This window comes from Centroberyx affinis, unplaced genomic scaffold (genome assembly GCF_046629955.1).
Source record: "Centroberyx affinis isolate AG114_WGS23_722 - 3 ecotype Tasmania unplaced genomic scaffold, CSIRO-AGI_Caff_v1 ptg001526l_1, whole genome shotgun sequence".
NCBI lineage: Eukaryota > Metazoa > Chordata > Actinopteri > Beryciformes > Berycidae > Centroberyx > Centroberyx affinis.
In genome coordinates, this window is record NW_027279986.1 from 142,284 (window position 1) to 157,000 (window position 14,717).

At 42.9% G+C, this 14,717-nt stretch overlaps 1 protein-coding gene across 1 annotated transcript; it reads left to right on the forward strand.

Annotated features, from left to right (window-relative positions):
- The first annotated feature begins 9,915 nt into the window (after positions 1-9,915).
- On the forward strand, positions 9,916-14,514 carry LOC139650654 (complement component C8 alpha chain-like). The gene is made up of 11 exons (XM_071527388.1): positions 9,916-10,025; positions 10,170-10,263; positions 10,845-10,992; positions 11,142-11,289; positions 11,742-11,931; positions 12,021-12,203; positions 12,360-12,600; positions 12,778-12,909; positions 13,180-13,337; positions 13,560-13,782; positions 14,363-14,514. The coding sequence occupies exons 1-11, from the start codon at positions 9,916-9,918 to the stop codon at positions 14,512-14,514; spliced, it is 1,779 nt and encodes a 592-aa protein (XP_071383489.1).
- The last annotated feature ends 203 nt before the right edge of the window (positions 14,515-14,717 follow it).

Genomic DNA, 14,717 nt, shown 5'->3' on the forward strand with positions numbered 1-14,717 from the left:
CGCGTTTCTTGGGGTACTGAGCGGATCCTGCGACAGCCTTCCAGCAAAACCACTCCCCCAGCTCCTCCTCTTTCAATTAATGCCATATGGAGTGAGAGTGGAGAGCTTGTCCACAACAATTGGTACAACCGATCACACAAACACATGATCCAGGGACATATGAGCAACAAGTCCATTATATTTTACACTTATATCCAGAGTGACTTGAGTAAAACAGTCAGGGTTCTGATGTAAAATTCCACAACTTTTCCGTGACTTTCCATTACTAAGTCAGAGCGCTTCCATGACCCTAAAAAATGCCATTCCATCCTGATTTCTTAATGTTGTTTTTCACCTCAGAGAAGTTGTAAAAGTGTAAACAGTCTGGTTTCCATTACAGTTGAACATGTTGAGAAAAACAGCTGAAGACCACCGTCTAATGCAATGAATGTGTGAAACAAGTCGTAAAATGCATTCTGGTATACTCTTGTAAAGTGAAGCATTTGCAAAAGTCCCTGACATCCCCTGACTTTCCCTGCCTGTTATAAACTTCTCAAAATTCAATGAACAATGGGAACCCTGAACAGTAGAATAAGCATAACTTCCTAGATCACCAAAATTGCAAGCAACTAAAAAGAGTTCAACGGTCAGAGATAAAGCCCCTGACCAAGGAACAATAGAGCAAAATGCAAGGAGAAGAAATAGGATAAGAACAATGTAAGGGATTTGTTTTTGTATCAATTATCTCAGAGTGGATTATGTATCAAACATGTGAGAATGCAACAAATGACAAAAGCATAAATCAGTGAAAAACATTTATTTGATGCAATACAGAAACAAAAAGATAATTCAAGTGCAAAGAATGTATTCACAAACACAATATACAAAAAAAAAGAAAATTATACTCAAATTTAAGACACAAGTGAACAGTTGAGTGGCTACTTTATGTCACTGCTCTTTGGACAAAGTGCAGTGATTCAATTGGTGCATCATTTACTCTTAACAGTAATGCAAGGGAAAATTTTCCAAACATGTATAAAACAAAGTGAAAAAGTAACAATACACAAACTCAACAAAAAGGTGAAAAGGTAAATCACAGCACAGTCACATCAGTGGCTCCCTTGGTGATGCCTTCGGTTACTCCACTGTAGAGGCAAAAACAGGATTTCAAACACATGGCTGACGGGTATTCATTACAAACACACTTATATTGCATCAAATGTCCACAAGGTTTTCGGTTTCTCACACTGGCACTCCCTGCATTAGCTGATGTAACAATCAGAAGATGTCAGCGTATAGGGGCGGGGGAGGAAAGAGTTCCAAGTCTGCGAAGTCAACTTCCTGGTCACTGTCGCAGAAAACAATAAGCCTACAGTGAGTCCTCACCACTGCCAAAGAATTCAAAGTACTCGGTGTGCTCTCTAGCAAAAATATGAGCGAGACTGTTCCAATACAAATAAAGATCAGTCAGAGTGAAGCCTCAGATGCCGACGAGATACACGCTGTCAACACTTACGGATAAGGCGGCTCCTCAACGGCACACAAGAAGCCTGGGGAGAGACGAGCAGATGCGACTGTCACCTTAACGCTAAACAGTCGTCTCTGCAATCTGTCCAACGTGACAAGGTGACTGGGTGTTACAGGAATCAGATGCAAGTTCCCCACAAGTTATTTTCCATCACACTCAAAGACTCAACGCTGAGAGTATAGTGTCCTTAAAGTGTGTAGTGAGTAATCTCCTCTCAGCTTCACCATAATCAGTGAGAGTGGCATGAGTGGGTGACAACAAGTGGAGTCGTGGAAAAAGTCTGCAGACTTACCTGGCGGCTCGGCACTTGACACAGGACATAATGGATAAGAGGGAGACAAAGTTTTCAATTTGGAACAACATTAATTTGACAATTGATTATAGATTATGAGCAGCACAACATTAGTGGACTCAAATGAGATAACGTTGGATGAAGTAATGGTTGAGGGTAAGGACAAGGGAATGCTGTACTTTGTCGGGGTTGCCTCTCCGTTGTCAGTGACGTCACTGAATTCATCTTTGCTGTGCTGAAAGAAGATGGCTAGTTTCTGCAGGGCTTCATGTCTGGTCCTAAAGGTTTGGGACAAGTAACTACTATGAATCAATGAACTATGTTCCAAAAGGAATACAAAGACCTACTGTATGTAAAGGCAGTGATACACAGGAGCGTAACTGCAATGGGGAACAAAGCCCAAGGAGTGGCCTTAGTATTGTTGATGTAATTACGTATTGACATCTTATTGCCAAGAAACCTATGAAAAGATTGTTTGTCTGTTGCTGGGACCAGTGCCAACATAGCTCCAAAATTCCCTTGTATATCACCAACCTGAGGCTGAACAATAATCTGTTTGTTCAACTAACAGCACTGTTTTCCCTTGTTTACAGTCTTCCATATTAGGCTACTTATGATGATTCACAAAACTTCATTTATTCTACAGTTGGTGCACATTTAAGTTTCTAAATTACTATCAACTACATGAAATGTAAAAGAAATCTGTACGTACAGCATGTACACACTAGCCATCATACTTCAGAGGTGCATGCAGAGATGTTTATGTACACGTGTGCAAGCAAAAGGAAGATGCCAAGCGATCGACTTTAATGCCTGTGTGCTTGAGACTTACTGTGTGTGCAGGTCCTCTAGGTTGGCATCACTAAGAGTGTGCTGGGCACTGGCATGGCCACACGCTGTGAAGGGGTGTACAAGGACAGAGGTGGGTGGAGAAGGATGGGTAAGTTACATAAGGGCAGAAGAGGGAGGGAGCAGGCAGGAGGCATGTTAAGGTGGACATCAAAGGCATGTTATGGTCTGCCATATGTCAATGGATAACATAAAATCACCACAGGCAGAGCCTGCAACTCTCTTTGAACCAGAAGCCTGAAAAAAACATGTTATGTTTTCACTTCAAAAGGCCTGGATGTAAAATGTACTCACACATCTCGGGCATTGAGACAGTCCGCTGGTGAAAGCTACTGTATAGTATGAAGAGAAACAAAATAATTACATATACTGCCACACAAATCCAATAACATCTTTCAGAGGGGAGATCTAAAGGAATGTAGTGAATGAACTAAAAATATTCCCATCTAGTTAATGGCTTTTGTCATTCCTCTTGACATCCTGAATTTCCTCAAGGGGATTAATAAAGTGCCATCTTATCTTATCTTATCCATCTTGGGAACAACACTCATCTAACAACAACATTAAGCCATTGATCGCCAAGACTGAGGGCAGTTATTTTGTCAATCTTACTGGCTCTCAGTGGAGGGAGAGAGGGTCTCGTCCTCACAGGCCCACTCCTCGCTGTCATCTGTGACTGAGGAAAAACACAATTATTTGATTAAGCATGCTGATGATAGAGATTTGGCCGGATAAGAGACAAAACCCTCAGTTTACGCGTTCCTTCACAATCATAAAGTAGCACGCGTCTGTCAAGCCAGCCGATGACTATCTCTCAGGATTATTTAAGCTTTGCACACAACCCCTTCTGTTGTGTGACTGTACAGGCTGATTTCAAACGTGCCTCTGTGCTCCATCAGTCAATAAGTCCATAAATCATGTCATTCACTTTTGTATGTTCTGCATTTACTAGGCTACAATGCTTTTTGAGATGATAAAAAGCGAGTATGTAGCAAAGTTAATGTTGGACACAGAGGTGAAACTACAACCATTCTCCTTGTTACACAACAGTGAGTTGACCATAGAGCTAATTTACAAAAAATTCAGCAAATTAATTCTTGGTGAAACACTTACAGCTGCTTGTTAGTATAAGATGGTTAGAGGATCTGCAAAACATAAAAGACAGGAGCAGATGAATGATTGTTGATGATAAACAATGATAGATTAGAAACCAAGGGGGTGGTTACAAATATTTTTTATTAAGAAATCAAAGAATTTTATTCGTGAGATACCCAGTACCTGCTCCCGATGCTGATGGTATCACCCTCTACGTTGCCTCCTCTCCCAGCTGCTTGGGCCTTCTTGCCGAGCTCCAGCATCTCCTTGATATTTAGCTCCACATTCATCACTGAAATATATCCATCTACAAAAGCCAGGATAGATCAGTCGTTAAAAACACAGAGAAGCTAACAAAACTATGGTGTAAATGTGAAAACAGCAGAGCGGAAAAGACACTCGTGTTAAAGGATCATTTCTGTTAATTTCATGCTAGGTTCAGATGGCCAGAGAACAAAATTAAGCTTCACGTTTGTTCAAGGCAGGACGCCCAAGTCATGTGAGCCACATCAGCTGATCCAAACAAACATCAATCATGTTCGGCACTGTTGACTGGTTGTGCTGCTTTCTACCTCCACCTCCCCGGACTCCTCCTGCTCTGGTTACCTCCGCCAAGGAGGTTATGTTTTCGGTGCCGTTTGTTTGTTTGTCCGTTTGTCTGTTAGCAGGATTACGCAAAAACTACTGGCCCGATTTTCATGAAACTTCGTGGAAGGGTGTAGCATGGGCCAAGGAAGAACCCATTACATTTTGGAGCGGATCCGGATCCGACTCACGAACAAGCAATAATAGCACGAACCTTGGTGGAGGTCTGCGCTCTCCGAGTGCCATTCTAGTTCCTTATTACATCAGTATACTTGTGATGGTATGTTTCTGTAGGCTTGTCTCTTGAAATTATGAATATTCCATATCTCAATGATATGTATCTGCCGGGTTCTGTTCTAGAGAGTAGGACCTGTACTGCCATATACCACTGTGTATTATACAATAATGGTTATAACCTCATGATGAGTGTTCCTAACTGAACCACACATTTCAGTTTCTCCAGGTTCATCAATGACCTACTCTTCCATGGGCAAACTGATATCCCATGAAAATAAATAGAATCAGCCTCCAAGTTTCATGTTAAAACAGCAACGGGACTAAACTCACACTTGTGGTTTGCGTCTCGGGCCAACCATTTGCCTTTGGGGCAGTTGGTGGTGCGGATGATGCTGACCGTGTCCCCGCTCTTCACAGGCAGGTCGTTCTTGCGGACTTTGCTGGCCACCATCACCTTGGCGTGGTACATGGGCTCTTCCTCGCCAGTCACCTACAGAGTCAAACCTGAGCAATGAGCCATGGGAGGCCGTGGTTTATAGCTAAGAGGGGTTGTTCAGGCACAACGCAAAGTGGAGCCGTGACTGTAAATCACAGCCTCAAGTGGCTTATTGCTTTTACAAAATGGCAAATGTGCAAGATATTGAGGACCAGAACTAATATTTCCAGTTGACCTTGGCTAGATAACTAAAATAATTTTTATACATGGTGCATTTGCGTGCCTTATCCTGCCTGTGGTGTAGGATGGGAAACTGAGACCCATTGCGATACTGTGATACACTGTGATATTGATCCCTAAGGGGACATCATCTTTTCACTTGCCCCCCTCCACAGGGAGGTCAAAGGTCAGGATCACCTATAGAACAGCACTCTGGAGCTGGTAGGGATTCAGTGTCTTGCTCAACCAACATGGACTATGGTTAGGAAAAATGTTAATCGTTTAGCTTTGAAGATGACATGTGATGCAAGCAACTTTCTATCAAGTCAATCAATGGCTCAATAAGCTGAAGTGATCTTTGAATTTAAGCACAACTGACCTATGAGCCTTTCAAAAGCTGACCAGAAAAAAACAACAGTCAGGAAATAATGATGTGATGCAATTGTTCAACTCACTTTGAACTTTTTTCTCATTTCATTTTCCTTCTTCTCCCTTTCCTTTTGCTCCTTTTTCTCCTTCTCCAGCCGTTGCTTCTCCCTCTTTTTCTGTTCTTTGTAGTCGGCGTTGTCAGGGCTTTGGCATAAAACAAGATGGAATGTTCAGTGCCAGAACATTTTTTTTTTCATAAAGATTAAACATATCACCTGAAATATAAAGGGAACCATATACTAACAAAAAAAACTTACATAAATCACAAAAAACATATTCAAAACAAAGGGCCACAAATAAAGGGTTAATTTGGCCATCTCATTTTTACCAAAACAAGGAGCGAGGTCAGATGTTGAACATACCTGTGGACATGAGTATGGGTCAAATGACCATGTTCTCCTGATATACTGCCCCTGCAATTTAGTAACCACAGCAAATCAAATCATCGGCTGCCCACCATCTGGCAAAAATCAATGTCAATGATTAATCGCAGGACTTCTATCTTTGAAAACTGACATACCATGGATTCCGAGGCCATATGTTAAGACGCGCCTCCTCCCTCTTGAAATGAACACAAAGAACATTTTTCAGATGATTGTTAATCAGAGTGGAGGTTGGAAGCACATAGTTTGTTCATTGTGCAGAATGGTTCGCTGATCATAAACATAATTGTTCTCTTAATACTCACTAAGATAATCAGATAAGATAAGGTTTAAAAATGAAAGTTACCGCTGGGTGGTTGTCAACATATGGATCTGTAAGAAATGGTTAACAAGGGAGTTAAATGTTTAAATGGGTGACAGTGTGTAAGAGCTCTAATTTTGAGAGAAAACACTGTATTAAGCAATCATTCTTACTCTTTAGGCCACCTTTACGTTTACGTGAGTTCTGGCCAAAGATGAGTTTGTTGATGTTCTCAACATCCTCATAGACATTTTCACATGCTTCGTAGGAACTGTCCTGGTGATGGACACTAGAGGGGAGCAAAACAGTCAAATCTCTCATAGCTGGACATTTTGACTGATGAAACTGGGGCAAACTGTGATTCCAGTTACTACAAAATTAAAACTTAAATTGGGAGCAGCGAGGAAAATAATAATTTGACATTCTTTATTCACTCTGACCTTGAATTTGAGGCATCTCACCTTGGCTGTGGTTGAATCCCCTCATTCAGTGCTGCGTGGTTACCAATGTCTGTTTCCTCTGTGATGGAGTGGGGCTCAGCAGCCCCCATATCAGTCTCATCAGCTTGAGGCTCAGGAAGAGGAGCTACAATCACCTCCTCACTCTGACACCAAAGATCTGGAGCCACTGGCTCTGGGAGCTCTGATAGGTTTAGTGGGTCAGGGAGGCTGGCTGGATCTGGGAATATTAAGTCATGACTGCCGAGGTTCAAGCTAAAGCTAGCGGGCTCCACAGGCTCACACACTGGTAATTCAGGTTGTGTGTCTTCAAAATCTGAGAACCCAAAGTCAGCCTGCGCAGGAAGTTCAAAGTTGACAAAGTCTAAAGCCTCCAGTTCCAGGGCAGCAATATCAATAGCTTCACCCTCTGCAGTTTCCATCACTGAATTCTCAAAGTCCGGAAACACTGGAGCATCCAGTACAGAGTTGGAGATGGACGGTTGCTCGGACTCTGGCTCTTCACTTGGTGCATGGCTACGGCCTGGTGACACCTCTGCAATAAGAAACCAAAATCAGTACTTGAACAGATGTTCAACCCCACAAATAAGTATAATCTAAACTGCAGTACATATAATACACAGTCATTGATGTCCAAGTAAAATAAATATAAAATTTGTCTGCCCACAGAAAAATATTCTTCAGCTTGCGGCCACAAAAGGGGAAAAGCAAAAGTGAAAAAAAGCAAAGCTAGGCAAATGGAAAAGAAAAGGGAAGGGGAAAAAAATGAAAGCAAGTTAACATACCCTGGACTGTGGTTGGATGGTAACAGCTGAGATCTACACATGGAGGTCTGGGAGGCTTTACTGGCAAAGGCCCCAGTGACCTCAGGTCAGGTAGAGGCTTCTTGGGAGGAGCAGAAGGTGGAAGAGGTTCCCCAGGCTTCACAGAGGGAAGTTTAACTTTATCCCTGCAAAAATGTTGATCCATTGCAGACTCTAGGCATTGGGGAAAAAAAATAATAGAGCAAATGCTTCTTAACATTAGAGGTTTATACAAACGCATGCACTGCCAAAAATCATAATTAATTCATTTGGAATTCATTATGGGAAGAAATAAACAATGTACCTTTAATATGAGTGCGTGCAGAGCCATTGGCTTTGAAGAAGGGACGGGCCGAAATACACGCCAGGTGTGGAAGACAGACTGGTGGGGGCGCAGGGACATCAGCCCCCATGCTTTCAACATCCTTTGGAGATGAAGAGACCACCTTGTCTGTGGAGCTGTTATCAGGGGAACGCAAACTCTTCGGTTTGGCGTAGATCAACAACTGCCGGCGTGAGAACTTCTTCTTGGCTCTCTCCAAGGTGCTAATAATTCGGTTGTCTGAGTCCCCGCTTGTCTCTGCGGAAGGAGGGGTGATGGGGATATCTGGGCTGGAGGGGGGGCACTCCGTGGATGAATGGTCTCCTTGGAGGGAAACCCCATCTTCCATCCTCTGTCTCTCCATGGAGGACAATTCCCCAGGAGCGCTGGTAGGTCTGGTGGTCAAATCAGCATACGTGGGCTCTTCTTTACTTTCCGCACTGACCTTTGACGCTTTGGTTGACTTGAAGGGAAGCAGCAAGCCCTTCTTCTTGATTTTGGTTTGTGGCAGGACTTCTTTCAGAGGCTCTGGTTCCAGTTTGTGCTCTTTGGTGGCTGGTGTTTCTGTCCTCTGTTCTTTTACAGGCAGGACTGGAAGCACCAAAGGCATGTGTCTGTCTCTGAGGGACTGCTTTGTTGTGCCCTCCCCACCACCGAGCTGGGATGGTGGGGAGGTTTGCTGAGGTTGTGGTGGAAAGGAAATTGGACGCTTGCCCTCACACGCCCGCAACCCATCTCTGAAGATGACCCGGGGAACTACTGGTGTCTTGTTTTCTACTGCAATGTTAATGCCGCTAACCACGGAGCTGCAGTGGCCTCCAGGAGGAGGGAGGTGTTTGGGCTTTTCCGCAACAGCTGGTCGATTGGTTTTGGCTTGAGCCAGGATGGCCTCCTCCTGAAACTTGGCCCTCAGAGCTCTGAAGTTGATTGGTCCCTCCTTTAATAAATCATTGGCCATCAATCGACAGACCAATGCAAATAGTAATTATTCAGACAGGAGAAAAAAAAAAGACATTTTACTTAAACTGGTTAATGTGGGGAGACACAAATTATTGTTTCTATTTCACTTGGAAGGGTGATACCTCCAAGCCATAGCCGTTTGTGGTATAAACAAATAAAACAATTGTAAACCACATTGTAGGCTATAAACAGGACACGGCAAAAAGGCTGTCTGGATTCAGGCGTGTCTTGTTGCTTCCAACTGACTAACTTACTCGGAAAAATCTTTTACAACAATTACCTCTTCCATTGTTGCTCGCTTTTTTCATCCACTGACATTCAATTTTCGCTGGTTTGCGCATTTGGAAGGCGGCCTCAGCTTCAATAAATCACGACCACGACGACGTTGCCGACTAAACGTCCGTTAACTTTTGCCAGATTAATCAAGCCGACCCCTTGTTTAGCTGCTAATACAAGCAATTGAAACCTGCCGCCGTGCCACGCACCTGCGTGCTGCGCGTAGTGTGGTACGTGCGCGTTCGTGTTTATGTGATTGACCAATCGGAAGCCGAATAGTATTTTCGATTTCTGATTTTACATTCATAATGTCTCTATGTGTGTGTGTGAGTGGTGGGAGGGTGTCTTTGTGGACTGGAATGTGTTTTCTGATTGACCAATATTGATCAGCCCACTGAAAACTTATTATGAGAGAGGAAGTGTGTGTTTTATTATGGGGATGCCTTTTCCTGTTGTACATTCATAATATGTGTGTGTGTGTGTGTGTGTGTGTGTGTGTGTGTGTGTGTGTGTGGTGGGACTGTGTGTTCTGACTGGATTAGAGTGTGTGTGTGGGTGGGTGGTGGTGGGAGAGGGGGGGGTAGATCATTACGAGAAATAACTTTCCCAACTGTTGTAAGAGCATGTGTTTACTCTTGATCAATCATTCACTGTAGCTGGTCTGATTGCATTGGTAGAAGTCCCTTCAGGATGACAACAGTCACTCTGTATGTTTTCTGCTGTGACATTTTAATCTTCAGGAAGAGTTATAGTCATCTTCAACATGGGTAGGTTAACTCCTATACTCTTGGGCGTATGCACCCTGCATCTGCTTTTCAACTCTTGCACTATTGTGAATGCATCCAGGAAGGCATGGAGCACAGCTGAAAACAGGTGCCGTATTTCCTCCTTTATATACACACCACCTTTTACATTTGCTATAGATAACATTGATTCAGTACATGCAGTACAGGCTGTTTGAACTGGATTTATAATGATATGGGTATTTTTGGTCAGTGGGCCAATGCCTGCTACAAGGAGGGCCAGAGCTGTACACAGACCAACACCCATCAACTGTAAGCTGAGGAGTTGGTCACCTTGGAGTCCTTGTGACTCCTGCACAGACAAAAAGGTAATGTTAGCCACCTGAGTTATTTTTTCTGTATACAAATTAGTAATTTGCTGCTGTCGAATGAAAACCTTGATAAAAAAAAAAAAAAACTTTTTGTTTTTATGAATGGTTTGTACAGCAGGGTGATATAGACAGGTTGACCTGACAGGGTAGAAACTAGAAATCTCACCAACAAATGCTGCTTTTGAAACTGGAGAGTTGTTTGTGTTTAGTTAATTATGGATGAGATGATCAATGGGTCCAAAGGGAGTAATGATTCTCTAGATCAGCACTCCTGCTCTAAGCAGTTCAATGAAAAGGGGGCTTTACTGACATTTAAGCATTTGAATTTTAACCCACTGGCCAAATTCGACACTATACACAACCCATTTATGATGCTAGGGACCACTTGTGGACACTGCATGTGATGTTATTTGGTTCTCATCAATACATAGCCACTTATATGGAATCTTAAACTACCATTAACATGAATATTATACCATGCAGTGATGTGTGCTCTGCTTCTAATCTCTTTGTAGCATGGGCACACTCATTTCGTTTAGTGATTTGAACTGATCATTTTTTCACCCCATCCATCTTAGTTCAGTTTCCGATACATGGAGAAGCCTTCTCAGTTTGGTGGGTCAGAGTGTATTGAGGAACTCTGGCACACGCTGGCATGTCCAACAGCAACCACGGAGTGTCTGGTGCCAGATTACTGTGGAGAGAGATTCACCTGCAAAGAAACAGGCAAGTCCCACCAACAAAAACCCTTCGGGCCATACATTCTCTTTAAGATGTGTAAGAAAGGTTGTGTGTCTGTTAGTGTGTGTGCATCTGCATGTGTGTATGTAAATGTGTGTGTCTCTGTGTGTGTGACTGTTTCTCTGTCCTTCCAGGACGCTGCATCAGTCAGTCTCTTCGCTGTAATGGAGAGTCAGACTGTGAAGATTATTCTGATGAGGACGACTGTGAACAGGTCACCTCCAGAGACGACAAGTGTTCCACCCTCATGCCCATCCCTGGTGCTGAGCGCGGCACTCAGGGGTAAATGCTGTACTGCTATTACATCACTTTACTGTGCTGACTTTATGGCCCTCATGAAGCGGCAGCCAGTGAGAGCCGTGCATTAAGAGTACAACAGAATGAATCAATACAGTCCATAAGAGCATCCGTCATCAACACATCCACATAAGATGAAGCAATCAAAAGGAACAATAAAGGCAAACGCCAATTCTAAGATAATTTTCTTACCAGCAGCGATTGATCAGAGATCCAATTGGATTGTTTTACTCAGAATGAGGAAAATTAGCATTTGAGAGGGAAGATTAGGCTATTCCTAGGTCAGCAATTTACTTTGGAGTCTTGGGAATGCAGTGCAATGTTGATATATAATTTCACTAGTAAGCCCACGCCATTATTGACTTGGCCTGACATCCCATTTAGTCATCTTCATGCCTTGACTTAATGACTCATTTGAATTGTTTTGCTTTGCCTAGCTACAATGTCTTGACTGGAGACTTTGTGGATCAGGTTCTTGACCCAAGGTACTTCGGTGGACAGTGTGAATATGTCTATAATGGCGACTGGAGGAAATTCATCTATGACTCATTCTGTGAGAACCTGCACTACAACGAAGATGAGAAGAACTACCGTAAACCTTACAACTACCATACCTACCGTTTTATGGTATTGTAAAATCATAAAAAAATGTATCAGTTTCTTTATGCAGCTTATTAAATGGGCTGTTGGAACTAAGACGCTTTGAACTCTTGCAGGCTCAAGCTACTTCTGAGGGCTCTAGTGAATACTATGAGGACATGGTGAACCTGTTGAACGCAAGGAAAACTGAGGGTTCTTCCAATGTTGGTTTTACGGTTGGGATCTATTATGTGGAAGGGGGGCTGAGTGCAAGTGTGGAATCGAAGTTTCTCACAAACATAACACAACATAAAGGCCAGGTAAAGTGTATTTCTTGATAGATACATACAGGTCAGATATGCTATTCATGTTGTTAATAAGTACTGTTCAACAATCAATTTTCTTTGGTACTTTTTTGGCATGTTTTTAACAGTGTGCTCTCTACTTCAGCTGTGTTTGTTGTCTTTTGTCCTCAGGACGTGGGCTTCGTTAGGCTTTGGTCCAAAGTGCAAACGGCCCAGTTCAAGATGAGGAGTGATAAGTTGATGCTTCATGAAGATATCTACGTGTCACTCATGGAGCTCCCAGAGCAGTATGACTTTGGGAGGTACTCCCGTTTCCTCAACACGTTTGGCACCCACTATGTCACTGAAGGAACTATGGGAGGCACCCTGGAATACATCGTGGTGGTCAACAAAACCTCCATGGCAAAATCTAGTACTGTGGGCTTTCTAGTTTTTTTAATCAGTACAATCACTTGTGCGTTTTACTTTGTTTTCCTGTAAACATATTCTATTTTATGGTGTTGTGTCCAGAAGTGCTATGTGATACAGTGCATCTATATTACATGTCCCTTCTTGTGAAGAGGTTTCTTGTTGTGTCTAACTTTTACAGAGCTTGAAGGTGAACAAGTTGGTAGATGCATTGGTGGCTCCATTGGTTTAAGCATGCCTCTTAGTGAGCAGGCATCGGCAGGTCTCAAACTGGGTGGAGAAAGATGTTGGAAAGATGGACAATATGACCAGGGTGAGATATCACAAATCTATTAGAATGTGATTCAGCAGACGAGGCCACAGAAAACAACAAAACTGAATATTACTGTATAACGAGAGATAGTAGTTAATTTGCAGTTTTTTTTGCAAATAACTAAATGATTTTCTAGATTATGAACAAGTCTTTTATAAATCCCTATCAATCTGTAATTTATGTTCAACTTACAGATGATATGTTATTAGGAAGTGTCAGTGGAAATATTATAGTAAACATGATTATGATTTTTTTTTTGTTGAAATGTAGATCAAGACTCTACATCCAGTTTTATCGAGGACGTCGTCACTCTAGTGAAGGGGGGCGTCACACAGAGCAGCAGTGGCCTGTTGGCTATCAAGGACCCGAACACCTACAAGAGATGGGGAGCAACCCTCAAATACAACCCAACACTCATCGAGTATGAGGTGACATATTATTGAGAGAATTTGTCATTTTACACGATTTGATATGAAACCACTGATAGCATGCCTTTTAAATGGAAGGAAAATAAAAACAGTTGTCATGGTAAATTCCTCATCCTCAATTGTCATGATGATCTCCCACCTCTCTTGTCCAATCTCTCTGTGTGCCATCTACCATTCTTCTCTCCCCATTCCTGTTTCTCTCCCTCTTCTCCCATGACCCAGACCATGCCCATCTATGAGCTAGTGCGTCTCAGCACGGCCGCTGACCACGTCGGTGACAGACTGGCCAACTTGCGGAGGGCCTGGGACGAGTATCTGCTGGAATTCAACTCCTGCCGCTGCGCCCCCTGCAGGCACAACGGGATCCCTGCCCTCATCGGGACCTCCTGTCACTGCCTCTGCAAGGCAGGCTACCTGGGACAGGCCTGCGAAGAGACTAGAAGAGGTGAAATGTTGAATGTCATCTGTTCACATTGTATAGGATATAACATTTCGCTATATGCAGTGCTTTTAGCCAATTGCTAATAGCAAATTCATCCATAGTTCGTCCAAAGCCAGGAGAGGTGAGAGGTGCATAGCAACCAACACCTTCGGCATAAGTGCACAGGAAGTTGTGTATTAGTTTGGTTGACTCACTTCTCAACCTTGATCAGTGTTTGATTTATTTTGTCAGTGGCACATGCACAGGATTTAATGGCAAGTAATATAGACTTAAACCTTTAGTAGCAGCATTTTCCTGCTTAAGACCTAGAAGCCTAAATATCTCCCTTGCATAAGGAGGATTCTCCCTTTGCTGACTGACAGGGTGATTGAAGTAGATTATTTCAGATGGCTATCTTGCTGTGCCTGTTTGCCTCTGTCATGTTGGAATTAGGATGTGATAGTTCTAACGATATGCACACGTTTACTGAATCAAAACCTTTTGGTTATTTAGGGTAGGAATAGGAATAGGAATAGGAAGGAACAGGAAGGAATAAGAAGTATGTAGTTTCATTGGCTTAAAATCACCTCTTCTCACTTAACAGATACCAAGACGGATGGGTCATGGTCCTGCTGGGCGGCGTGGTCGTCCTGTCAGTCAGGGAGGAAGACTCGGACAAGAGCCTGTAACAACCCGCCACCTGATGGGGGCGGAGCTACCTGCCTGGGCTCCTCCTCTCAGACCCAGCGCTGCTGAAGTGAAGTCTCTGTCACAGACCAGGGTGAAGATGCTCTTGAGTGCTAACTGAGGATCAGAGCTAACCTAAGTCACTTGTTGGGAAATTGTTGCAAAACTGATCACAGAACAGCTAACCTAACCCTTATCTTTTTTTTAAACCAATAAAAACACTTTTGAACTATTCCTTTGTAAATGTTGTAGCTCTCAAAAATAAAATGAAA

Coding starts and splice junctions, on each gene's coding strand:
- LOC139650654 (XM_071527388.1), top strand. CDS start 9,916: ATGGGTAGGTTAACTCCTATACTCTTGGGCGTATGCACCCTGCATCTG. Junction 11,290..11,741: donor GCTGAGCGCGGCACTCAGGG/GTAAATGCTGTA, acceptor TGCTTTGCCTAG/CTACAATGTCTTGACTGGAG. Junction 12,204..12,359: donor TAACACAACATAAAGGCCAG/GTAAAGTGTATT, acceptor TTTTGTCCTCAG/GACGTGGGCTTCGTTAGGCT.